The sequence below is a fragment of the Zeus faber genome (assembly GCF_960531495.2).
Source record: "Zeus faber genome assembly, chromosome: 17".
In the NCBI taxonomy this organism is placed as follows: domain Eukaryota; kingdom Metazoa; phylum Chordata; class Actinopteri; order Zeiformes; family Zeidae; genus Zeus; species Zeus faber.
The window spans coordinates 10,313,936-10,340,415 of record NC_137204.1 but is presented as its reverse complement, the minus strand read 5'-3'; the positions used below and the strand labels follow the sequence as shown (position 1 = coordinate 10,340,415).

At 41.1% G+C, this 26,480-nt stretch overlaps 1 protein-coding gene across 1 annotated transcript; it reads right to left on the bottom strand.

Annotated features, from left to right (window-relative positions):
* Nucleotides 1–1,470: 1,470 nt before the first annotated feature.
* slc4a5b (solute carrier family 4 member 5b) lies at nt 1,471–25,086 on the bottom strand (the record flags this gene model as incomplete). Its single annotated transcript, XM_080018358.1, has 26 exons — nt 24,885–25,086; nt 20,744–20,873; nt 20,333–20,493; nt 19,446–19,601; nt 19,010–19,117; nt 18,004–18,059; nt 15,492–15,649; nt 14,559–14,646; nt 14,262–14,420; nt 14,058–14,179; nt 13,675–13,849; nt 13,430–13,563; nt 12,757–12,937; nt 12,537–12,627; nt 11,697–11,755; nt 11,274–11,465; nt 10,094–10,207; nt 9,298–9,459; nt 8,899–9,077; nt 8,583–8,655; nt 8,429–8,497; nt 6,618–6,791; nt 6,349–6,516; nt 5,215–5,267; nt 4,121–4,278; nt 1,471–1,571 (listed from the first exon to the last, which is right to left on the bottom strand). The coding sequence occupies exons 1-26, from the start codon at nt 24,994–24,996 to the stop codon at nt 1,471–1,473; spliced, it is 3,333 nt and encodes a 1,110-aa protein (XP_079874484.1). The 5' UTR covers nt 24,997–25,086.
* Between the last annotated feature and the right edge of the window lie 1,394 nt (nt 25,087–26,480).

Below are 26,480 nucleotides of genomic sequence, written 5' to 3'. Positions count from 1 at the left end.
AGCAAAATGTGATTTTGAATTGTATATTTCATGCTGTATTATTTGGTGTCACTTTGTGCAATGTGCTTATTGTGCGTGTGAACTATTTTTTTATGTAACAAGTGCAATTTCAATTCTCATCCACAAGTTGTCACTATTAACCAGCCCAAATCCTTTCAACCAGCTGACCTGACATATTGAACTCCAGTTAAAGGGAATTTTAATTCTAAAAATATGAATGCACACTTTGTGATTTTAGAATTAATTTGGTTAAATATTAAAAATCTAAAGCATGAATAAGAATAAACAAAACATTCATGCCATGAAGTGACTTTTTTTATGTTGGTGTTCGCACTGTGACAGATGGGAAAACTATCCAAGAAATGGACTAAAATGGACCTTCAGTGGGGGGAGGTCATACAACCCAGTCAACTCCCACAGCTACGACTATGACTACTGGTCATAATTTATTCAAATTGACTTGATCATAATTATAACAAGTAAAAACATGACATTTTGCTAAATGCCTTCATCTTGGTGGTTAATTTCTACCTATACCTTCTTCGACTATCCGCTTTATTCCATGAAACTTGGTATAATGAAGATAGTGATGTGAGAAAGACATCATTTCCTACAATGGAATGGGAAAGAGACCTTGCTGTTTCCACCGATATCAACCTGTGGAAGCTTATTTGTAACAACACCTTTTCTATGACCAACAATTCCAAAATGCAACTCATCCAATAAAAGATTTTGCATAGAGCTCATATCACACAACACAAAATGTTCAAAATGGATTCCTGGATTTGTTCTCATTGTTCCCTCAATCCAGATGACTATTTTCATGCCATCTGGCTCTGCCCACCTATCCCAACATTCTGGACCAACATCACCAAGTTTCCCCATCTATATGTCTCCTCGGAGACCTCTCCTCAGCTGACCCACCACTCAAAGCCCACCAACCCATTTTGATCGCCTGTACAGTTGCCAAGAAAATAATATTACTCAACTGGAAAAACAGAGACAATCTCACTGTGGCAGTTTTGCCTGCCACACGCCGTCCAAGTGGCACAGAGACACAGAAGACGATGGGTTGCAGACACCAGTTTATTGTAGAGAGGAGGCTAGGTGGAATTAGCCAGGAGCAGATCGAAGATGTCATGACAGGCCTTCTATCCCCAGTGTGTGTGTGAGGATAGGGGTTTTAACCTGTTGCCCGTTAGCCCAACCACCGAACAACAGATATGCAGCCACCCTGACCCAATCACCTAGATCAAGGTCAGGTGTGGCTGCTCAAACCATCCCATCCCCACACCACACTAATCATATCCCAATGGTTACATAAATGAATAGAATACAACTCAATGAAAAAAATATTGGCAATATCCAAAAAGAAGGTTGATTAATTTAATGAAATATGGGCTACTTTTATCACTTATAACTCCATCCATTAATACTTGAGTCTCCTAAGTCGGGGAAATGTTGTGGTGTTTAGGGGCATGTGGGGGTCTCAACGGGGCTCTGCAGTTGGGTGGGTGCTGAGCTGCTGTGGGGACATCCGTGGCACTTGGTGCTGTGGCCATGGGGGGGTCCTGGGCACCACGGAGATGTTAGGAGGGTGCCCAGGGTGTGGAGGGTCCAAATAGGGAGGGGTGGAGGGGTGTTAGTCTGTCGTCGCGGGACCTGGCTCCGGGCCTGTGGTCCATGCCTGGCGTCCTCGCTCCTGGCTTGGTGGTAGTAGTGGTGGTGGTGGGGGGAGTCTTCTGTGGCTGCAGGGTGCTCAGGGCTTTCCTGAGTTCCTTCCTGAGTTCCTCACTCAGGTGTGGCTTCACGTTTTCTGCTGCTTGGATGCGCTACAATATAATTCCAACTTCATACACAAGAATTAATTGGGACAACTCCTGTGCACTCACCGGTGGACACACACACACACACACACACACACACACACACACACACACACACACACACACACACACACACACACACACACACACACACACACACACACACACACACACACACACACACACCTGCTTTGAACTCACCCCAGAACACCCTCCTGGTTACATCCCTCTCCTTTTCTCCCTCATTTACTGCCATAACTATGACAGGAAGAGGCCACATGACGAATTGCTGTTCCAGTTTTCCTGGACTTATTCATTCTGTTTTGTCATTTCATGTTGTGGTGATTCTCCACCTCTTGGAATAGTGATTAGTTGTTTAAAGACCAAGACATGGTAATATCGTTCCCCAAAGGGTCGGTGGTGGTTCTGTGTAACAAAAAGCTGTGCCCTTGTTATCCCACATGTCGTCCACAGGACAGAATTGTTGCAGCAGTTCTTGATGATTAAAGAATGAATAAAGAGTTGCATTGCAGGTTGAGAAGTTGAAGTCCACTTGCAGACTAACTCAGTCCTAGATGCAATGGCATAGAAATACTCTGTGTTGTATGCCCAGCATGCTGACAGCACAGGTTAAATAAAAATAAAGAAATAAAGAAATAATAATAATAATAATAATAATAATAATGAAGTCTACAAATTATACAACTTCAAGATAGCCACTTTAATAGATAGTAATGTAATAATAATTAATATTCTACATATTTTGCACATCTAATGTCAACTGTAGGGCTCTCACCTCGACATTATCATATTATATATTATTATACAGTTGTAGGCCTATTAATGTTACAAAAACACTTAACTTTTTCTTGTCCTTAATCAATATTTCTTTATTATCGTTTACCACTGTACACACTAATCTAGTTGTAGGATCAAGTGAAAAAAACACTTCAAAATTGTCTTCAATACTTTATAAGACTAAAAATATAATAATAATAATATAATACTTACTTACATAAGCAAAGCTAAACGCAGAATAAACAACAACGTCAACCAGCCTTCAGTATCCTTCAGACATTCAGGATCATGCACAAAGCATTTGCAAAATTATGGAATACAGCCAACAAATGTAATAAACAAAACATGATTGGTAATACTGACATTTTGTCCTAAAACATTTATACTTTAGGTGAATGAATACGTGTGAATACAATTTTTTTTGGTTGTTTCTTTTTATTTACTTTACCTACTACCTAACTTTAAATCAGCTCGGCACTTGGACAATCTTTTTGTCATGCAAGATGATGTATGGAGATTAACTGACAGAAATGCATGCTACGTTTAGTTAATGTCCAGGTAAATCGGGAACTGTATACTATAATATCTAAAATGTCATTACATACCATTTACCAACGCTCAAATGAGACTAAGACAGCCTTTTTTTTTTTTTTTTTCAGATGCACTCCCCACAAAGTTATTTATGCTATAGCATAGGCTATCAAATGTATATTTAACTTAAATCAAGACAACTCTTGTGTTGCAAGGACAAAATTGCAAGGTTATACTAATTCATCGGTTCCAGCCATAATAGCAGCTCTGTGTTAGTCAGAAAAAGCTGAAGTTTCTAATGATTAGATAAGAAAGGGTAGACCTTTTTTTTTTAAGATCCGGTTCTTGAGGAGTCACTCCATAATAAGAGCCTATCAATTTTCAAACTCTTTGATTTAATTTATTCAACGGAAATAACGCACAGTGAGCAAGGGAAGACTTCCCATGAATGATGACCGAGAGTCAGAAGGGTCGGTCTCGCTCTCGAGTTGTGAATGGAATTCTCACCACAGTCTTTTGATTCTGTTCAAATTAATTCTTTTAGCGGGGAATGCAAAGTGTAAATAAGTCACATTGCATAAGAATTGTGTTTCGGACTTTGATTTAGTCCTCGGTAACTATTTTCTGTTTGCTCGCTCACTCTTTTTCCGGAGACATTTAAAAGATTTGTTCGGTGGAGTCTTGCATCACTAACTACTAATAGACCATAACAATAAGAATAGTTACACATGTTTATGGAGTTTTGTCAGCTTTTTCATGGTTAATGTGATAGTGGTCTGCCATAGGGTTATTTCATTGTAATAAAGTGTGCCGTGGTGGAAAAAAGGGTGTGGGAACGCTGCTCTACAGAATGGTTTCCCCCCACGAGTAATGCAAGTGAGAATGTGTTCCCCAAAAAAGGTCTTGGCGTATATCAGGTGGCAGACTGTTGGAGGGGTGAAGTCTATCCCTGGGTATGAGGCTACGTTGCTTGGGGCCGGAACCAGACTCGTCACAGTCTGACTCCAGGTGGATGTTGACCTGGGGCGGTGGCGGCGGCGGGTGCGAGGGGTCGCCCGGGACGAGGCTCATCTGGGAGTGGGCGGGCGAGGGGGTACAGGCGATCTTCAGGTGCAGAGTGATGCTGAGGAACAGTGGTGGAGCTGCCTGGGTTATGTCTCACACCTCACACCTCCCTCCTCCTCCTCACACACACACACACACACACGAATCTCAACAGTAACGCAGGGGAGAAAACTGAATACACAGTTTTTAAAAACTAATTTAAAATCGACGGTAGACCAGAATGTCCACAAACTGAAGAGAAAAATGTGAGGTAGCTATGGTAGCATCTACAATGATTACAACAAAGCAACTATTGCTACTAGGGTGCAATTGAATGAAAACAAACATGCAGTGATTACTGCTTAGTTACTACTGCTTACTGTAGGTAATTACTACTTAGTTACTACTGTTTAGGTTAGCACTGCTTCAGTTTATTACTGCTTTAGGTTATTACTGCTTAGGTTATTACTACGTAGGTTAATACTGCGTGGGTTATTACTGCGTGGGTTATTACTGCTTAGTGTATTACTGCTTAATGTATTACTGCTTAGGTTGTTACTGCTTAGCTACTCCTAGTGTTTTTCACACTGTACACAATCTGTGATGTTATTCGCTATATGCATCCGTCCAAAAAAAAAAGTCTAAATAATCATTCAAACCAATTAAAAACTTTGAAATTATTGGAAAACTTCCCTCAGTGAGTATTGGTGTTGGATGGGTGTATAAGATCAGGTTAGGTTATTACTGCTTAGTGCCTACTGCTGAGATTGTTACTGCTTATGTTATCAGTGCTTAGGTTGTTACTGCTTAGTTACTCCTATTGTTTTTTCGCACTGTACATAATGTGTTATATATCATCAGCTTTATGCATGCATCAAAAAAAAAGGAAAAATAACATTGCAAAACAATGAACAAATTGAAAATTTTTTGAAAACTTCCCCTCAGTGAATATTGGTGTTGGGTAGGTGTATAAGATCATTGATTATAGGGCATGTGTAGTTTTAGAACACAGTACCTGTGGTCTAGCTCATCAGGATCTGAAGCAACTTTTGCGTAAGGGTTTGTTTCCTGCAAAACCAACACGCGCACACACACACGCGCACACACGCACACACACACACACACACACACACATAAACACACACACACATACACACACACCAAATGTACAGGGTATGGAATGACGTGCACAAATAGACATAAACACAAACAGAGACAAAAACATAAAATCTTCAGATAATTAAAAAGAAACAACAATAATATCTATCTACCAGCATGGTAATGGCATCACTATACATATCACCTCTGTCACCACTTCATCTGTCAATCTTCATAAATAGTGTAATACCAAAGAAAAATCAACACAAATTAATGTTCTTTACACACGTGTATATATACATTTATATACCACAAAGAACAGTCGGTGGTGGATTTACTCACAATCAGCGGTCGGGTTTTGGTGGGAGGGGTTTACAGGGATGGGGGCTGAGTAGGGGAGCGGGTCTGCAGTCTCTGTGGAGATCTTCACCAGAGAAGGGAGGGAACTGGGCTGAGGAAGGAAGCAGTCGACATGCAACGGAGGGCGGGGGGGGGGTTGCCTCAGAATGCCACCTTGTCTCCGATATTACTCAATGTCAATATTCATTATCGGAGGAGTCAGCGAGAGGGAGAGAGTGAGAGAGAGAGAGACTTCATTCAGAAAAGGAGCCTGAAGGTGATAGATGTTAGCGGGGAACGAGCTGCAGACAGAGGGGTTTCTGCATGCGCACGCTTCACATAATTTCTTTTTTTTCCTCGAGCATTGTGCCACATCGGAAAACATTGGAAGGAGGGAAGGGAACACGGCAAATAGACACAAAAAAAAAAGCTGTAGTAATTGTTATACAGTGCCTTTTCAGCAACACTGTGGGACAGAGAGGAAGAACGTATTAGTCAAAGATACTAAAACCAGGAGGGACACATTGGCGACAGATTGAGTGACTCACAATACAATTACTGAAATAGGGGAATCCTCTTAACCCCAAAAATTGATATATTATATGTAGTTGGCCGAGATCGAGCTCTTCCTGTGTGTGTGTGTGTGTGTGTGTGTGTGTGTGTGTGTGTGTGTGTGTGTGCAACTTTGTATGTTTCCTATTGTGTCTCTCACCTCCTCATCACTTTCTGCCTCTCCTCCCCCCTTTTTGTCCTTCTTCTTCTTCTTCTCATCTTCCTTCTTCTTCTTGTCTTTGTCCGGGAGGATGTCGTCCAGCCAGGCCAGGTCGTGTTGCGAAAACACCAGATCCAGCATCTTACGCACTACCATGAGTCCCAGTATCTACACACAGTCAAAATCAAACATATTTTGACATTGATATTCTCAGCATACCAGGGGAAGATGATGGCGACAAAAAGATAATAACAAAATCATACACCCACCATAACTGGGAAGATGATGGCCAAAAAAGTCGACTTCAGGATCCAGAGGACGGCCAGACAAACGATCTGGACCAGCGTGAAAAGATGGATGCGCCGCAGAGGGACGTGGCGCAAAAAGGAGAAGTCTGGCTGATGCTTGGCGGGCATCAGGTAAAGCTTGATGCGCTCCCAGAACTGTAGTCACAGACCAAGTGTAGGTGTGGGTGACACACAGATTATATTCAAATACATACCTTCATTTATTAAAGTCCCCGTAAAGCCACAATAAATATGTGTTCTGGGCTTGTCACACCACAGAAAAATGTGTTAAATGTGTTAAATCAATTATGAATTATTAAATTATGTTTTAAAATTGTGAGAAGAAAAAGGCAGTTCCCTCTGCTCTGAGACGCTAGACGCGTGTCCGCTGAAGACACTGAAACCACAGGCAATCGCGGGAGAGGTGCTCATTGTTTTGATTTTAATCTGAAGTTACAGATAGAACATCAGAAAATGGGATCTTTTTTGCTCGGAGCGTGGGGGCTCCCCCAGCTCCATGCGCTCCCGGGGAACCGGAACAGAGTCCTGCCGCTGTCCCGCTGCTGTTCCGGCTCCTTGTGCACCCGCCGACAGCTGGGCCACCAGGTAGGGATGCGTTACGTCAGCTGTCCAAGATTTAGGCCCCGCCCAAAAAATCAGGACCACAAAAACAGTTTATGCCGAGTTCAGACTATGTGATTCTGGCTTGGTTTTCTGCCTCAGCGCGCTCCCGTGAATGACGAGCGTGTGGTGTTAACCGCTCGCAACGCAATGCGACTGCTCGCCGAGCGCTAGCCATTGGCTCGCAGGAGACGGCAAGATATCAAACAGGATTAATATCTGGTATAATATGGTTAATATCAACCTCAGGAGTGACGCAACGAGCTACAGCCAATGAGAGCAGACATGGAGTGAGGGGGAGGGGGAGGACTCAAGAAGGGGAGTACGGGAGTGCAGCGGAGCAGCAGTCAGAAACACACAACATATCTATTTTACTTTTCATCTCTAGGTTTTTTATACATTTCTTATTTAAATTATGCTTTTATTTTATTTTTTATAGTGATCAAGAACATAATAATAAAAAAAAAAAACCCTGTCCCGCGTATGGCATTGCGTCATTTCTGTTTTCCCATAAATGGTATCACGCCATTTCTGGTGTTTCTGGTGTCCCTTGCGTGTGTTTTCATGACAAAAGTTAGTTGTGAGACCAGGCAGACTCTTGCCGGGGATTCCTCCTGGTGAAAGACCTTGGAATGTGTGACCCCCTGTCGCCGATCAATCATGTAGTGTGAAACCACACCGACTTCAAGATTCCCGAGATTCCCAAGATTCAAGATTCAAGACAGAACGTTGTGCAATGTGAACAGTACAGCGATCTGACGACTTTCAAAATCGTGTAGTGTGCCCATTAGTGCATTAGCAGTCTAACTCAACAATTCAGTACTACAAAGTTCAGTCTTTTTCCATGTTTTAAGCAATTACTCTCTAACACGTATAATGTGTTTACAAACAAATCTCAAATTTACTTTACAGGGACTTGAACTGCGTTTTGCTTTTTTTCTTCTTTATTGTTCTATTAATCTCTTCAAATTCAAAGCATGTTGTGCATTTAAAGTGCTAATACGTATTATTATTATAATAAATATATATTAAAAAATTACAATAATATTATAAATAATAAAAGTGAGGATAATAAATAAATACATAAATAGATACAGAAATAATACAACTAATAATAATAATAATAATAATAATAATAATAATAATAAAGGCTTGAATGGCAGAAGATCTACCTGAATTCCACTCAGCGAAGCCACTCCCATGTAGAGAAACACTCCATAGAGCACAGGCATGGGGATGTACTTTCAAACAAAATAAAGTATCAGTTAAAATACCTACATATAATAAAATCATTAGCATTTCATGGAATGAAACCACCTAACTAACCTGGAGGACGGGAGCCAAGAAGACAGAGACTCCGGTCAAAACAAACACCAGAATGCCTGTCAGTCTCTGCTCACTATAAGGCGGAGAGAACTTTATTCATTTCATAAATAACAACTTAGATATTAATCTCAAATTCTTATTTGGAAATTACTAAAACCCAAGTCTTAATTTGAAAATACTGAAAACACAATTCTTAGTCGGAAAATAATGAAACACGAGTCTAATTTTGAAAATACTCAAGCACAACTCTTATTTTGAAAATACTCAAAACACCCCTCTTATTTTGAAAAATATTCTCTTTTAGGATATTCCTCACCGGACGCCAAGGAACTGGGGCTGCTCCCCTGGGGCACTGGATTCGCTCTCCATCTTCAGAGAGTCGATGTGGGCGATGGAGATGACGGTGGCCGCCACGTACCAGGGCAGGCCCATGAAGGAGCAGACGGCCATGAGGACACCTACCCAGAAAAGGTCCAGGTGGTAGCCGCAACCTTTCTGCAATGATGAAAAAAGACCCAAAAAATAGTTTGAAAGTACCATGTTCAAAATACAATTAAAATATTTTATATGTTTCTAACCTTAACCCTAACCCTATACTCTAGCCCTGTGTGCCCCATTATGTTTTGTGTCAACTCAAATCATCATTCAATGCATTGTTCTTATGACTAGTTTGTTTGTTTAGATCTATGCAAGGCAAATGCCAAAGTTGTCCGACCTTGAGTTTGTTTTCTTTGCGGTTGACGATGACGGCGCTTATCTGCTGGTCCATGAAGATGAGTATAGTGACAAGTAGAGCAGGGACAAAGCTGGCAGGATACACCCACCATGGATTCTTCCCAAACGGCATTACTACCCAGCCCCTCTCTGAACGTGTGGGCTACAACACACACAGATAAACATACATTGATAATAGATATATAAATATATAGATTCTATGTATACATTGCACAGATTTAAAATATGAGCAAAAAAGCAGATGCACGTACACCATACCATAATTCATCACTACCATCTTGATTGTCAATACATTACATAGTGCAAATAATAATGCGTTTAACATGAACACACGCACGCACACACACACACACACACACACACACACACACTTAAACATGCAGAAGGAAATCAATTGCACACATGCACAGAACGCAAATTTGTTAAAGTTTGTTAAATACCTTGAATTCTGTTGGAACAATTAGTTTGGGTGTGTCTAACCCCATCAACATATCCAGACCCACAAACGACATGATTGACATGAAGATGGAGAAATCACTGATTAGCTTCCTCAGCTATCCATCCAAGCGACAACCAATCCAGGAAAGCAGAAAGGGCAAACAACCGTTACAAAGTTATACAGCATGACAGACAGGGTTAGATGGTGCAACTGATTGAAGAGCAGCATCGAAATTTCGGACAAGATATGTCAAATCATTGCATTCGTTGGAAAAAGTGACATACAAAGCACGCTGGACAACGACAGGAAAGGACGACGGGGGAAGGTGTTTTTGGACCTTGATCTCAGTGGGCACGTGCAGTTTGGGCGTATCCAACTCCAGCAGGCAGTCCAAGCCACAAAAGACCAGGATAGAAATGATGATGGAGAAATCACCGATCAGGGTACGGAACTGGGAGCACACACACACACACACACACACACACACACACACACACACATAGGAGAGAACAAGGGAGGCAAATACAAGGAGATATCCATGTACATGGAGAAGATGAGGGGATGGCACTGGTACGGAGAAGGGGAATAGAGGTATGTGTGGGACTGCCAGAGTGGGGTATCAAAAACCTGTTCAAATAGTTTGATCCGTTGGAACCGCTCATATGATCCATCCATATGATTACTTTTATCAAAGTGGACTTCTTTAACAAATGATGCGTAGCTTGCGGACCTAGTTCTGTCAGACAACTTGACCGAGCCACGCACTTTCATGCCCTCTGGGGCCGGACAATTTAAGCAGCCTAACCCTCCTGCCCTACCTGCTTTGCTGTCTGTTTGCTTGCAGCATTGCTGCGCTCCTTCCACCTCGCCTGCATCCACCTGTTGGGCTCTACTCTTCTATCCAACGGCAGGATTCGTGCTCATCACTCCTGTATTTCTAGCCCATTAAGTAACGCTGTTTGCTGTACACCACGCCGGGATCGATGAGCAGAGGAGCCCAGGCGGCAAACTCAAAAATTTGCCCCGTGCATTTGAAACGTTTAAATATGTAAGGCTTCATGTTTTCATCCATTTTTATATCGAAGACATGGGTCTGCCTGGGAATTGCAGTGGGTCCGCAGCAATAATATTATCCTTTGATACATTGATGATTTTTATTTTATTGTTTTCCATGTTTTGATATAGAATTCCATGTAAACAGGCATGTTTAGCATGCCTGTATAGCAACTGTCCCTGTGCAAAGGAATATGTAATACATTTTGATAAAGTTTTTTTGGTGTTTCTGTTCTCAATATGACAATAACTCGATGCGTTGCCTTTTAGATAGGAAAATCGTACTTTCGGGTCAAATCTGAGTAAATCAAAACTGTTCATTAATTGCAATGAATCTTTTGACAGCTCTTCTCAAACTCAACTCAATAACAGACACCTAGCTCTACAGGGCGATGGAACATGAGGGCAGGACAAATCGTCCCATTTAGGGTACCGTTGAGGACTAAAGTCCAATCCGTCCTTACCTTGGTCGGAAAGTAGCGGCTGGACTTGAACTTCTTCAAGGACACGGTCATGGAGTACGTCCCGAAGAACAGAATGAAGGACATGAGGGCCAAGTCGGGGACGTATTTGCAGGCGTCGCCCACCAGCGTGCCGCCATACTTCACGCAGTCCTTCTTGCTGAGCTGACTCCAGTCCACGTCCGTCAAATTGAACTGCCAAGACGGAGCGGCATAAAGGAGCAATAACAAGGGGGTGAAAGGGAAAGGGAAAGATGGAGAAAGCCAGAGAAGGATAAGGGTAGAAAGAAGAGCAAAACAGAACAGCATGGTCACGGATGATGGTGTGCGAGCTCCAGAAGACCCTTAAGACCTTCACTTTTTAGGGTTTAGTCTAGTTTCACCCGTTTGAATGGAACTGGAACAGAACTGTCTTTAGACTCTTACCAATAAAGTCATGTTGTCATCAGCGAACGGGGCTGAAATGTTTAATTCCAGTGCAGAAGCTACAGAGAAAATAGGGAAGGGGGGGCAAAGACAAAACAATGAATGAATGAATGAAAATGCTGACACAGAGGAAAAATCTGGAAAATCATCCACAGCTCCACAGTATCCACAATATATTACTGTTTCACTTGAACCAGTGATACTGAAGATGATGTAGCTCTAGTACATCACTCTGCTATTTATTTATATGATGCATTCTGTCTCAAGTGGGTTACTTACAGGGGCAGGCGGTAGCCAGTGTGAAAGAAGCGGAAACAGGACAACACAAGAATCACTTACAGTAATAGAAAAGGCATGAAACACAGCCGAGATCTAAAATACCAGAGACTTGGGCAATGCTATTCTTTTGATTGGACTCTTTCAAGCAATAATATCATATAGAGCTTTCACGTGGAGGCACTGTAACATTACAATATACCAAATGTAATATAAGATAAAAACAAATTCCCTAAAATCCTTTTTTCAGCCTGTGTTCATATACAACATACTGTATATATCACATTTTTGTATCCCCAATTGTAATTTCAGCTTCATGGGAGAATATTTCAATGTGTATATTTCTTCCTGGTGTCCTGGCTTATAATGGTCATCAATGTAACTAACCACTGGCAAACTATAAACCATAGAAATTTACATCACAATGTGGATTTATATTGAAAAAGCAACAACAAGAAAACATTAACACATGAACACGCAAGCAACTCTAGTTGTCTCTTTTGATGAATATATTTGTAAATAAAATAGCTACAAAAACAAAATAGAACATTTGTTTAGACTCACCTTGATCTGGAGCAATGCAATCACATTTGTAGACTGTGACCAAGTCCGGCTTAAAGCCACGGTTGATTGGATGGTATTTAAAGGATCCCACCTGTGTAAACACCCAATTTAGAAAAATTGAATTTTTAAAATAATAATAATAATAATAATAATCAATTTAAGACCTTCACATCCATTCATGTGAAGGTGTCAATGCACATATAACGGCACGTTAACCCACCATTTTCTTAATGGCGTCGGAGATGAAGATGAAAGAGATGAGGCTGGAGAAACCCTCCTCCGTGAAGCGTGTCATGTACTTGATGATGTAGCTGGCGTCCGAGGCCACCAAAATCAAACACTGGAGACACGAGTGCAAGCCGATCCAGAGCCGAAGCTCCATGTAGTCGATGCTGTTGTTCCTGGGGTGGGAGAGTTGGAAGGACGATAAGAGAGAGTCTTGCTCAAGGGGCTTCACACAAAAAGAATTAAGACAAATAGATAAAAACAAAAGGTGTTTAAACATTACTTTACCGTTTAACATTAACATTACTTTTTGACAAGTTTTAGATTCACTTTAAAATGATCTTTATTTACTATGCACTGTTTGAGTTTTTGCGCCTGGGCTCTACTACAGATCACTCCCGGCCAGGTGTACGGCAAACATTGGCGTACTTAATGAGCTAGAAATATAGGAGTGATGAGCTTGAATCCCCCAAATGGATAACAACAGTGGAGCCCAACAGGTGGATGCAGGGGAGGTAGAGGTGGAGCAAGCAGGCAGAAAATCAGGCAGGGCAGAAGGGATTGGCTGCTTAAATAGGCCGGCCCATAAGGGGTGTGGAAGCATGTGGCGCCGTCAAGTTGTCTGACAGAACGAGCCCTTTGTGAGACGTTGTGGCTGACGTGCATACTTGCTGAACTCATAGAGGAGTTTTTCAAAGATGAGAATGGGTCCAGTGGAGCTGAGAATGATGAGGGGCTGGCCGCCAAATATGCAGAAAACGGTCCCCGCTAAGGCAGTGCCAAGGAAGCTTTCCATCACGCCCTGGAAAAAAGCGACAGGAGGAGTGGGCAGACAAGATGGTTTAACTGTTGAGAGGCAATACATCACCTCAAGCGTCGCATTTTCCAAAGCAAGCATAAGCTCAGCTTTTACCTGGTAATTATCGGTGGCATCTCCCAAAAGCCCTCCGAAGGTAATGGCGTTCGTGATGCAGCCTAGGTAGATGAACAGCACGGTGGAAATGGACTGGATATGGAAGCCCTCGTAAATATCACTGCAGAGCCAGGGCGCCTTCCTCTTGATGTCCAGCCATAATCCCCCGCAGAACCTGGCGTAACGCAACAAACATTCACTGTTTCACCCATGGGAGCAAGGATGGGAGCAGGAAGAGTAGGGATATGGACCATCTCCAGATATGGACCATAATGATCCATGCCCACAGAGGTCACACTTAGTGAAACGGAAACGGACTCTAGGTTCGAGGCTTCGACTAACTAACTCACTGGTCTTCAAGTTAAAGCGGGTGTTGCCGTTACCTCCCAGTGAAAGCCAGTTCCTCTCCCAGCTCATGGGGAAGAGGCATCTCCTCGTCTTCTCCCCCACCCGCTCCCCCTGCTGAGCCATTCATCTGACCCAGTTCGTTCAGGTTCAGCACCGACTTCCTGCGGGGGCGTGGACATAAGGGGCTCAGAGAAGGGACAGGATTTGCCAGATTACTCTAAATTATACCATAAATGTACGTGCCTCATTTCTGCAGACGGGACTTGCTTCGGAGGTTCAATGCGTATTTTGGGGTCCCACTCCCCGGGAGGAAGGACAATCACCTCATCGAGAAACTCGTCGACGCCGGCTATCAGGTCGTCACGGTCTCTGGCCTTATAGGCCACATCACTGAACAACTGACACAAATAAAACATAATGGAAGGGAAGATTGGTAAAAATGGACGTTTTGGTCAATCTTACCAAATTACTCATGTTTGTGTTTGTGTGTGTGTGTGTGTGGGTGCTGGATCGAGGTGTTTGTCGCGCCCACTTACATCATCGACCATGAGCGTAGCAATAGCTCTACCAATCTCATTGTACGATTTGGTTTTCCCATGAGGACCCAGCAAGATGAAGAGAAACCTGGAAAAAGCACCAAAACGGGTTTCCAGATGCAATCGGTCGTGTAATAATTTACACACATTCATACACACATAATGATGCACACGTACAAGTACGCAGAGAAATAGAGGTTTCATACAAAGGGAATATGTTATTTATTGATAACACAGTAATAATGTATTTCTGCTCATTCATTGTTATCCATGCCAATATTATTGTATACATATTTATTCATCCCGTACTGTATATTCACCTATACCTATACACATAACCAATACCAACAGCCATACTGCCACTAATCCACAGCTAAGTGGCAGTGTGGCAACTATTAACTAAACGTATCCCAACTTAATTGAGCCTAGGATATAATCGCTATTTGTATATTCTGTACATTTTTGTATTTTGGCAATTTTGTTTTGGATTATTTGACTGCTCTTTGCATATTTGGAAAAATATATATATAATATTAGACTATTTTCTTTGTATATTTGGTAAAATATATATATATATAAAATTTTGCAATTTTCTTTGTATATTTGGTATTTGGCTATTTTTGTATGTTTGGCATTTTGATATAGTACATTTTTTAAAGCTTTTTTTTTGTAGTAATTTTCTGCACAACAATGCACCAATCTTCACCACAACAAATTATATACATGTTGTAGTGAAGTTTGGTGCCTTGCTGTATATGACAATGTACTCAAATTCTAATTCTGATGAGTTGGCACTGAAATGTGAAGAAAATAATAATAATAAATAATAATAATAACTATTTTAAAATATGATCATCAATAATATATGAAACAATAATAATAATAATAATTATAATAATAATAATAGTAGTGAGGGAGTGCAGAGACACTGACCTGGTGGGAACGGGGACCTCGGTGAGGCCGCCCAGAGTCGTTGCCTGAGCCAAGCGTACAAAGGAGACAAAGGGTTTGTCCAGGAAGTCCACCTCACCGATCAGGACGTTGGACGCCTCAGCGTCTCGGGGAATCTTCTTCATGAACTTATTTTTCAGCTGAGTAGAGACACATCAATAAAGTAAACTTATAACCCGTCACCTTTCCAAAGATGCCATCACATTTAACACCAATTAAATGTTATGGTTAATTATGGGCAAAAACAAAAACACACACACACACACACACACACACACACACACACACACACACACACACACACACACACACACACACACACACACACACACACACACCCCTTCCTGATGAAGAGGCACGTGGGAGTGGTGTGGCTAGTACTTAGTTTTAAAATCTTTTTAATCTGTTAATGCTGCTTTCGGAGTTAACTCGCTCAACTAGTTCTCACTCTCTCTCTCTCTGCACTCTTATGAAACAGGAAACAGCCCTTTTGACCTACTTTAAGAGGTTTGCATTTTGGGGATGATATATAAAGATAATGAAAGAGAACCAGGGCAGGGAGTAAATAAACAAATATTACCCATTTTTTTTATTATCAAGGAAGTCCAAATATAATGTAATACATACATTTATATATAGGATAAGGTTAATAATTTATATATATATATATATATATATATATATATATATATATATATATATATATAAAAATGATTTAATTAATAAATTAATTAATTATACATCTTGTAAATGTAACGAATAAATTATATTTAATAATTTATCTTCATGCTACATATGCTACACGACTGTAAGCCACACATGGACCCTAACCAAGCCACACACACACACACACACACACACACACACACACGCACACTAAAATCAATTAACTACTGCTGCTTAGAGGCAGAAACGGCCAAAAAGAGTCTCAAGTCCTTGCATAACTTGGCACCCGTCAAAAGGAAAAGCAACTGACTCATATCGGAGCTGTATGTTCCCCTATTGTTTTACAGATTACCAGGGATCATTCTGACAGGTAAGCTGGACCTCAAAACGAAAGAACAGAAGCTTAGAAATACAATTGTAATACAATAGAACAGAAATACTGCACATGATCACACAACTGTGCTCCAACATATGCACATCTTGGAACACACACAATATTGGGCGAATTCCTCTTGGTGGATTGGGCGATCAAGCACACACACGCACCCACGCACGCACCCACGCACGCACGCACGCACGCACACACGCACAGACACACACACACACACACACACACACACTGTCCTTAGTTCCAAAAATCCTCACTCAAAGGGTTAAAAGCTCACACTGGTCCTCACAAGTATAGCCATACACAGAGACACACACAGAGTCCCTGATGCCGCAATCACTACAAAGTATTTTTGTCTTTGACGATGGTCAACGTGACAGATTAGTCAATCATAGTGCCATCAATTCTTGCCATATCTTGGTTGGGAGACTCTGCTAACACTACAAGTATGACCCCGAACAACAATCGGATGCACCTCTCAGGGTCAAGAAATTGTCAGTCATGGCTACAGAAGTGCTACTGTATGTGCGATGCTGGCAGTCTTGTGTTTTTGAAAATGAAAAAAAAAGACGATCGCATCTACACTTCCAGTGTAGATGCGATCGTCTTCACAGCCTGTGTCGGCAACGGACGTACAATCAGTATTGTTTTTTTTTGTTTTCCTCCTGGCTCTCAGAGACCCGCGTTTCGGATTCCCCCTCCCGTCTTCACGCCCCGCCCCCGCCTGGACTCGGTTCCCTCCGCCGACGGCGCGAGGACAGAGGGAGCCCCCGTCCCCGGATGGGGGCTCCCCGCCAGGCTCCGACAAACCTTTCCTCGGTTGTGTCGTTCCACCTGACAGCAGCAACAGCAGCATCCCTCTTTCTCTTCGCCATGTTTACATTACGTGCACCAGAGAGCAATGTCATCCTATTGGTTAACTTCACGGAATACATCGTAGGAGTTGTCGAACTAGGCAGGAAAATACAATCATTTCTGACATGCTCGACTTTTCGTGGGGGTTGTCATGGGGCGGCCCAGATGCCACATCGCTGCTCCTCGATTATGTCACACTACACGGGATGAAGACGCCCGTTTCGTGGTTCCCGACGTTCATATTCGAGCCCGACGCCGGAACCTTGGCGGCCACAACAAAATCATGTCAAATCCACACTGTGAAAGTGTAGTCCACACTATGGTGCGTTTCAACCTTTGTGTGACAAAAAAAAACGAGCATTACAATCTTTGATTGAAAATAATGCTTATGCTTAGATTTATCAAGCCAAAACAATAACAACAATGTTGAGGATCATCAATATTTTGGTTCAATATTTGGTTCAATATTTTGATTGCCTGGAATGGATGGCAAGTAACAGGATGTAATGTTTCATGCTAATAATGTCAAATATCATCAAGACATATACATCATTCAACACATGAAATGATGAATTTTCTGTTTACCTGGTCCGTGCTAGGGGTGTCCGAAATGTCATTCATGCTCCTACTCTGGGCAGGGTCTGAAAGTAAAGCGAACACACACTCTCAACATCTACGGTATATTAAGTCACAGTTATTTTTCAAATGAGCTGATGTTGAGTGATTTTATTTCTTTAATTATTTTTGTTTTGTTTAATTTTATTTATTCGCGACTTGATTTTATTCTTCCCAGGAGAATGTACGTGAGGATTCCAGGGTCTCCAGGGATGTTAAGGCAGCCAAGACAGCAGCATCAGAACTTAAGATAAAAGTTACAAATACAACAGTGCTGCAATATAAATGTCCTCATTCAAGGTATAGGAAGAAAATTGCTTTTACTCTCAATGTAAAATCAATATTAAAGTGTTTTATTCTCCCCACTCAAATTGAAACTAATTGGCACGTCCCTGTTCATTTCAGGTTTTTTTTTTTTTAAAGTTGACCATGACCAAGTTATTCCTTTGAAGATTAAATACTGTATCATGTTATTTGGTATCCACAGACTAGAGGGGGGGATTATATTACACTGGACTATTAATAATATATATTAAAGCAGATTGTCAATAAGTAAGAGCAAAACGCAGGAAGGAACAACCATGAGGCACAGAGAATGATAAATCCAATAACCCACTTTGCTCAAATACATTTGAACAGGAAAGCCCACCCCAAAGTTACAAAAAACAGGACCGAATCTCAAAAACAAAAGAGATGTCGGACAAGATGACCAGATTGTTAAACCCGTTAAGCAGCGTAAGAAGAAGTAATGGAGGCTCGTCAGTCCATGGAAGTATTAATCATTTCCTTAGAATTAGAGTTCACATTGAGATCATACAAGTTGATTTTCCAGCACGTTGCGTCGCGAAGCTCGGTCAGAATAAACATACTTTGTGTGTGTGTATGTGTGTGTGTGTGTGTGTGTGTGTGTGTGTGTGTGTGTGTGTGTGTGTGTGTGTGTTTATATAAATGTGCACGGATCCATGTCTGGACTCACGCAGGCGGCTCATGCTGCTCGACGGCCTGGAGCGCAGTTCCTCCGTGGAGCGGTGGATCCCAGAGGCCGAACTAGCGCTACGGCTCAGATTGATCTGAGGACTACGGTCTGGTTCGGTAAGGAAGGAAGGAAGGAAGGAAGGAAGGAAAGAAGTGGAGGCGGAGGAGGAGATAGAAAAGTGATTTTGTAAAAGTAAAATTTTAAGTGGATTATTATTGAAAGTGAATTATAGAGGGTGGAGATATTGAAAAAAAGGACGACCTGGTGTAAGTGAGGACCCATGTTGCTGGTGCACTTCTAAAGCAAAAACAAAGTCTAATTCGGAGACAAGTCCTTACAAGTGTTGTAAAACAATCACACTCACACACACACGCACACACTCACACTCACACACACACTCACAGACACACACACACACACACACACACACACTTACTGGAAGTAGCGTTGGTGGATTTTCCTATGTCAGCCAGCGAGCGGTGGATCGGCTTCTTGGTTTGATGACGATGTCTTCTCAGCAGCACGAAGGTGATCTTCTCTTTCACCTCCGGACCGACCAGACCGTCACTGATCTGGCGATCCACGATATCGTCTATCGCGAAATGTTAGGTTAGCGTTCATTTAACGGCAAACAGGAGATTTGATTATATGGAGACATTATTTCATTTAGTTGTAAACGCCATGCGATTTTGCTTACTAGTAACTTCTTTCCAAGCAATATATTGGAGTGACTCTGTTATAACACTGTAGACTGGAGTGATAATCATATAGCACATGCATAGACTTTTTATATTCTGTAAATCTTTATATATTTGTGTATTTCTGTTCTGTTATCTTTGGCCGTTTTTGTGTATTTGGCTATTTTTGTTTTAGTTGATTTTTCCAGATTATTAAGCTTTTTTAATGTTAATTGTCTGTATAGAAATGCGCCACTCCTCACCACGACAAATTCCTTGTATATAAAAATTGAACCGATTCCGATTGGATGAGAACTTGAGCGTCGCATCCGTTTCACATTTCATAACCGAAACCTATTTGTTTCCAATTCTGCTTCAAAAACTAAAATAAAAATTTGACACTTCCAGCCGGAACAGCAGCTCTGTTTTCATCGGAACAAGCTCACGTTTCACACTGAAAGTGGGAACAATTTGTCGCGATGAAAGCACCGACTCATTTTTCGAGAGTCGGCCGCTGACGAGTCCCTCGGTAAAAAGGAGTCGTTTCATTTTTCCGACTCTTCGCTGGTTTCGATTCCGAGGACTTGCGTGAGCGACGCACGAGAGTCGGGGAAGAAACACTGGTGTAGGAGAGAGCGATGCTCACCCACTATCTGCGGCAGGGAGTATCCCTCCAGGTCCAGGAGGATGCTGCCCGTCTGCAGGCAGGTCCTGAGCTCAAACAGGCTGTGGAGGGTCAAGGTGGAGACGTGGGGCTTGCTCCACCGCTCTCCTCCCTCCTCAACCTTCTCCTCAAATTTCACCCACCTGTCGTGAGAAAGAACCGTCCCAAGCAGGACGCACCAGCGAAATTCACCTCACGAGTGCTGATAGGTAAAGGAAGAAATAGCTGATCAAGCAGGTTTTATTTTCATTCCGTAATAGTAACCTTTGACCCCTCAAGCCTGTTCGGAGTGGACCCAAATCCGAAACTAATGAAGGCTCGCAGACGCATGCCGCGTGCCTCTATACGTCTGAAGGAGGGGGTGTGAGAGGGGGTGTTATTGACATGTTTCACCTCGCAGACTCCTTCCATTCCAGTTCGTCCCCCTCATTTTGCAGCGTGTCCATCTCCGTGAATATGGTGGGCGTCGGGGTGCTGTCATCCTCTCCCAAAATGTGCCGCAACCGTTCTGCTGCCGGGGACACTGAGGAAGGGCGACAAAAGGGACAACATTTAAGTACTTTATGTATTCATTTGTTAATTTGTTAAGTAATTAATAAATATGAATTAGTTCAGTTATTATTTAATAGTAATTAATTCATTGATTCATTCAAAAATATTATATATTAAAAAAAAAAAGTCTGGATGCTTGGAACAGGCAATTTGAAGGCAACCGAATTAGTTTGTCGAATAATTCCCTGTTAATGGTGTGTGTACCCAATTAGGCCACACCTTTTTTTCTACTTTCATTCCACTAGAATCAATATCCATTAACATTCCCTGAGCCCCGGGGGCACTTGTCTCATTTACATGTGTGCTATATTTGTGTGTGTGTGTGTGTGTGTGTGTGTGTTAATTGTGATTGTGATCATGTGTGTGTTTGTGTATGCGTCTGTGTGTGTGCATGTATATAAGTGTGTGTGTGTGTGTGTGTGTGTGTGTGTATGTTAATTGTGATTGTGATCATGTGTGTGTTTGTGTATGCGTCTGTGGGTATGTATATAAATGTGTGTATGTGTTAATTGTTTGTGATTATGTGTGTGTGTGTGTGTATGCATCTGTGTGTGTGTGTGTATAAATGTGTGTGTGTGTGTGCGTGTGTGTATAAATGTGTGTGTGTGTGTGCGTGTATAAATGTGTGCGCGTGTGTGTGTGTCGTTTGTGATTGTGATCGTGTGTGTGTGTTTGTGTGTGTGTGTGTGTGTGTGTGTGTGTCGCTTGTGATTGTGATCGTGTGTGTGTGTGTGTGTGTGTGTGTGTGCATGTAAGCAGAGCGTGGCAGTGTCACATTTAATAAACCACAATGTACTTTTCTGTATATTGTGCAAAGAAGAAATCCGTATTTTAAATTTTTTTGTTTTCTTTTCAACCTCATTGGAACCTCATTTCAGTTTTACTCTGAAAGTGACGACTCCACATAGTGACGAAATGATCGACTCTTTTTTGAGAGTCGGTTTCTGGGCGAGTCACTCTGTAAAAAGAGTCATTTGATTTTCCGACTCTTCGTTCATTTGATTCAGCTCATATGGACTGTATAGCTCTGATGCAAATCCTCGAATCTGAACCGTGTGAGCTGTGAACACTTTTTTCAAATTCGACGTCAATAAACCAATAATGGAAATTAGCCTTTGTGTTGCAAGATCAAAACTGTGAGGCTGTACTTATTCATCATATTGAACAATTCCTGCCAGAATACCAACTCTGTGCTCATCGGAACAAGTTCCACTCTTAAAGTGACGACAGGTTCGGCCCGTTTTTGAGTGTCGGATCGGGATAAGTCACTACGATAAGTCAAACGAGTTATCCCGTTTTCCAACTCTTTGTTCATTTGATTCGGTTCATGCAGACCGTATTAGCTGTAATGCGAATCCTCAAATTTGACGTATTGAAGACATTATTAGAAAGGTTGAAACTTCATTATTTTGAGAATGTACCTGTTGGAAAAGAACAGCAAAAACATTAGGGGTTAAGCATTTTTTTTCCCTCCTCATTTAATATATTCTACTTTGTGCCGAGCGCTGTGGTCGACAATAATCCCATGCAAGGAGGTCACAGCGTGTGATGTGTGCAATGCTTCAGATCTACGGTGGAAATCTATGCACAAACAGGCATTATATCCAGATGATTATATTTTCAACGCTAGATAGACAACATTTATGCACTACAGTCTTTTGACATTTGGTTAGACCAGAAGGTCGACAAAGGAGATGTCTTGTGGTTAAAAGGACCTTAAATGGTTCTCCATCACCAAAAACTGTGCTCTTGTCATTCTACAGGGCATCCACAGGACAGAGTTATTGCAGCAGTTGATGATTTAAGAATTAAGAAAGAGTTGCATTGCAGGTTGAGAAGTTGAAGTCCACTTGCAGACTAACTCTGTCCTGAATGCAATGGCATACAAATACTCTGTGTTGTATGCCCAGCATGCTGACAGCACAGGTTAAAAAATAAAAAAAAAATAAAAATAAATAAAAATAAAAAAATAAAAAATAAAAGGACCTTAAATTACTCCATAATCATGAGTGACACATCGCAAACGATTGATCGAAAACACAGCTTCTACTTCATCCACTCCCACAGGGTGACACCTTTACCTGTATGAGAGCCAGGTAGAGTCCAGCGCGAGGCCAAACTAGAGGATCCAGAATCCTCCATGTTCACTAGTGGAGATCTTCTGAGCAGGGAAAAGCTGCTCAGGAAGATCCACAGATGGAGCCTCCCGTCCTCTTGTTCCAGGTGGAGGGGTCCTTATCTCACCATTCCGTCAGTGGGTCGAAAGCGACATGCTCAGGTGTGTCCTCACGTCTCCCCTCTCTCTCTCTCTCTCTCTCTGATTCTTACTGTGTGGCTCCTTGAAAATGTCTTCTTTTGAGGACTCACTTTGCCGCGGTCGGTTTAGTATTAAAAAAAAAAAAACGTTCAATCCGTCGAGGTTCTGTAATCGGTTGGACCAGGTCTCGTCTAAGCTCGGGCAAGAATCCACTGAAATCTCAAGTGCAGCAAAGATCCAGAAGCTTTAAAGAGGGTTGACACACACCACAGGGCCCTCGAGTGCTCGCCCCCCTCACACGCACACGCACACACACGCACACACACACACACGCACAAGCACAAACACACACACACACACACACACACACACACACACACACACACACACACACACACACACACGACATCTAGGTACTCGCCTATATGGTTCTCTGCATATCTATGATACTATTTTTTTATTTGTTTGGGCTCTGGAGACGTTCTCACAGCCATTCATATTCTCTGAATTGCCTCAAACCATATTATATTAATATAGATATACTGTATACAAAAATTATGTGTGAATGTATGTGAATCTCCTCCTGTTGAATCAACTAAAAAAAACAACATAAAAACACAAGTCCACCATGCATGAAAACACTCACAAGTCATCCCAAATAACACTCGCTCATAGCTTGGAGTTCCTGAGCTCTAATCAGCTTATGGGCTTCACACCGCATGGCCCCATGGGAACGGGGGCCAAGCTACCAAATATTCATCACACACACACACACACAGACACACACACACACACACACACACACACACACACACACAGACACACACACACACACACACACACACACACACACACAGGCAGACAGACAGACAGACACACACACACGAACAAGTGACTCCATTCTAATACGTCCATCTCAAACTCATTAACTCATCTAATTATCCCCTAAGTCAGTGTTTGCCAACCCCTGTGAACAATTTTCAAATTCCATAAAAAAAAAAAACGTCAATAATGAAAATGATCTGTTGTCTCGCAACATCAAATTTGCAAGGCTGCACTGATTCATCGGTTCTGGCCAGAATACCAACTCTGTCTCTGTCAGAGGAAGTTTCACTCTGACGAGGACGACTCTACGTAGTGACGGACATTACGACTCCTTTTTGAGAGTCGCTCTGTAAAAAGAGTCGTTCAATTTTCCGAGTCTTTTGTTCGTTTTATTCAGTTGCTTCAACGTGTGGCGAGCGAGGAGGGAGTTCCGTTGAACGATGGCAGAGTTCATTATTTGCAGTCTGCGAATTGAAGGTTCACTCAATCGGCCACTTAAAAGAGATGCGCGCTATGAACAACAAATTTGATAGACTTGCATCACTATTAGTAGACCATAATAATATTTATTTATCCCTTAATTTCTCCACAACATTTTTAGTGATTGACAGGATAGTAGTGTGCAGTGGGATTATTTCTTTGTAAAAAGTGTGTTGTGGCAGAAAAAAAACACAGGCAAGCAAGTTTCTTGCAACTGAAAGTGTCTTCAATCCTAAAAAACTTAAAATAATTCATCTTGTTTCTCAAAGGTAAACATTTTGTTTTCTGAGAAGCAGAAAGAAAAAAATAGAACAGCGCCACGAATCGAAAAACAACGGTAAAACGGATAAAACAGACACATAGAATTATAGACAGAACTTTAGATAAGATTGTGAAGTGGTTTGACAAGATGTCACTGACCTGTGGGGTCAGAGTGCTCGTGCTGCTCTCCTCCTCCTCCCTCCTCGTGGTTGTAGTGCTGGTCTCTCTGGTGGTAGTAGTCGTGGTGGTGGTGTGAACGCTCGTGGTGCATGTGGTGCCGCTCGCGCTCGCCGTCGCTGACGTACGAGTGGTGCCGGCGGCGTCTCCTCCTGTGAGCGACCGGAACGCCGATGTACACAGGCTGCGGCTCTGAGAGGCAGCACAAGAAGAAGAAGAGGAGGAGGAGGAGGAGGCGGAGGACGAGGAGGAGGAGGAGGACGAGGAGGAGGAGAAGGAGGAGAAAAACATAAGAAGGAATAAGAGGAAGGATGGAAAAACAACGGTGAAATGATAGATATAAGGAATTATGCAGAGGGTGATGAAAATAATTTTAGATAAGTGAAGTTAAGTGAAGTGAGGTCAAGATAAGTTAAGATAAAATAAAATAAGATAAGTTAAGTTAAGTCAAGATAATTCAAGATAATTCAAGATAAGTCAAGATAAGTCAAGATAAGTCAAGATAAGATAAGATAAGATAAGATCAGATAAGATAAGATCAGATAAGATAAGATCAGATAAGTTAAGTTAAGATAAGAAAAGATAAGATAAAATAAGATAAGATAAAATAAGATAAGATAAGTTAAGTCAAGATAAGTTAATTTAAAATAAGAAAAGATAAGATAAAATAAGATAAGATAAGTTAAGTCAAGATAAGTTAAGTTAAGATAAAATAAGATACGTTAAGTCATGATAAGTTAAGTTAAGATAAGATAAAATAAGATAAGTTAAGTCAAGATAAATTAAGTTAAGTTAAAATAAGAAAAGATAAGGTAAAAAATTATATGATAAGATAAGTCAAGATAAGTCAAGATAAGATAAGTCAAGATAAGTCAAGATAAGTCAAGATAAGTTCAGTTAGGTTAAGATATGATACGTCAAGATAAGTTAAGTTAAGATAAAATAAGATAAGATAAGATAAAATAAGATAAGTTAAGTCAAGATAAGTTAAGTTAAGTTAAGATAAGAAAAGACAAGATAAAATGAGATAACATAAGTCAAGATAATTTTAGTTAAGTTAAGATATGATAAGTCAAGATAAGTTAAGTTAAGATAAAATAAGATAAGATAAGATAAGATAAAATAAGATAAGTTAAGTCAAGATAAGTTAAGTTAAGTTGAGATGAGATAAGATAAGATAAAATAAAATATGATAAAATAGGATAAGTTAAGTCAAGATAAGTTAAGTTAAGTTAAGTTAAGATAAAATAAGATAAGATAAAATAAGATAAGTTAAATCAAGATAAGTTAAGATAAGATAAGATAAATTCAGTTAAGTTAAGATAAGTCAAGATAAGTTAAGATAAGATAAGATAAATTCAGTTAAGTTAAGTCAAGATAAGTTCAGTTAAGATAAAATAAAATAAGATAAGTTAAGTTAAGATAAAGTAAAATGAGATGAGGTAAGCTGAGTTAAGATACGTTAAGATATAATATGTTAAGTTAAGTTAAGATAGGTTAAGATAAGATGAGATAAAGATAAGTTAAGATACCTTAAAATAAGATATGATAAGTTAAGATAAGGTCAGATACGATAAG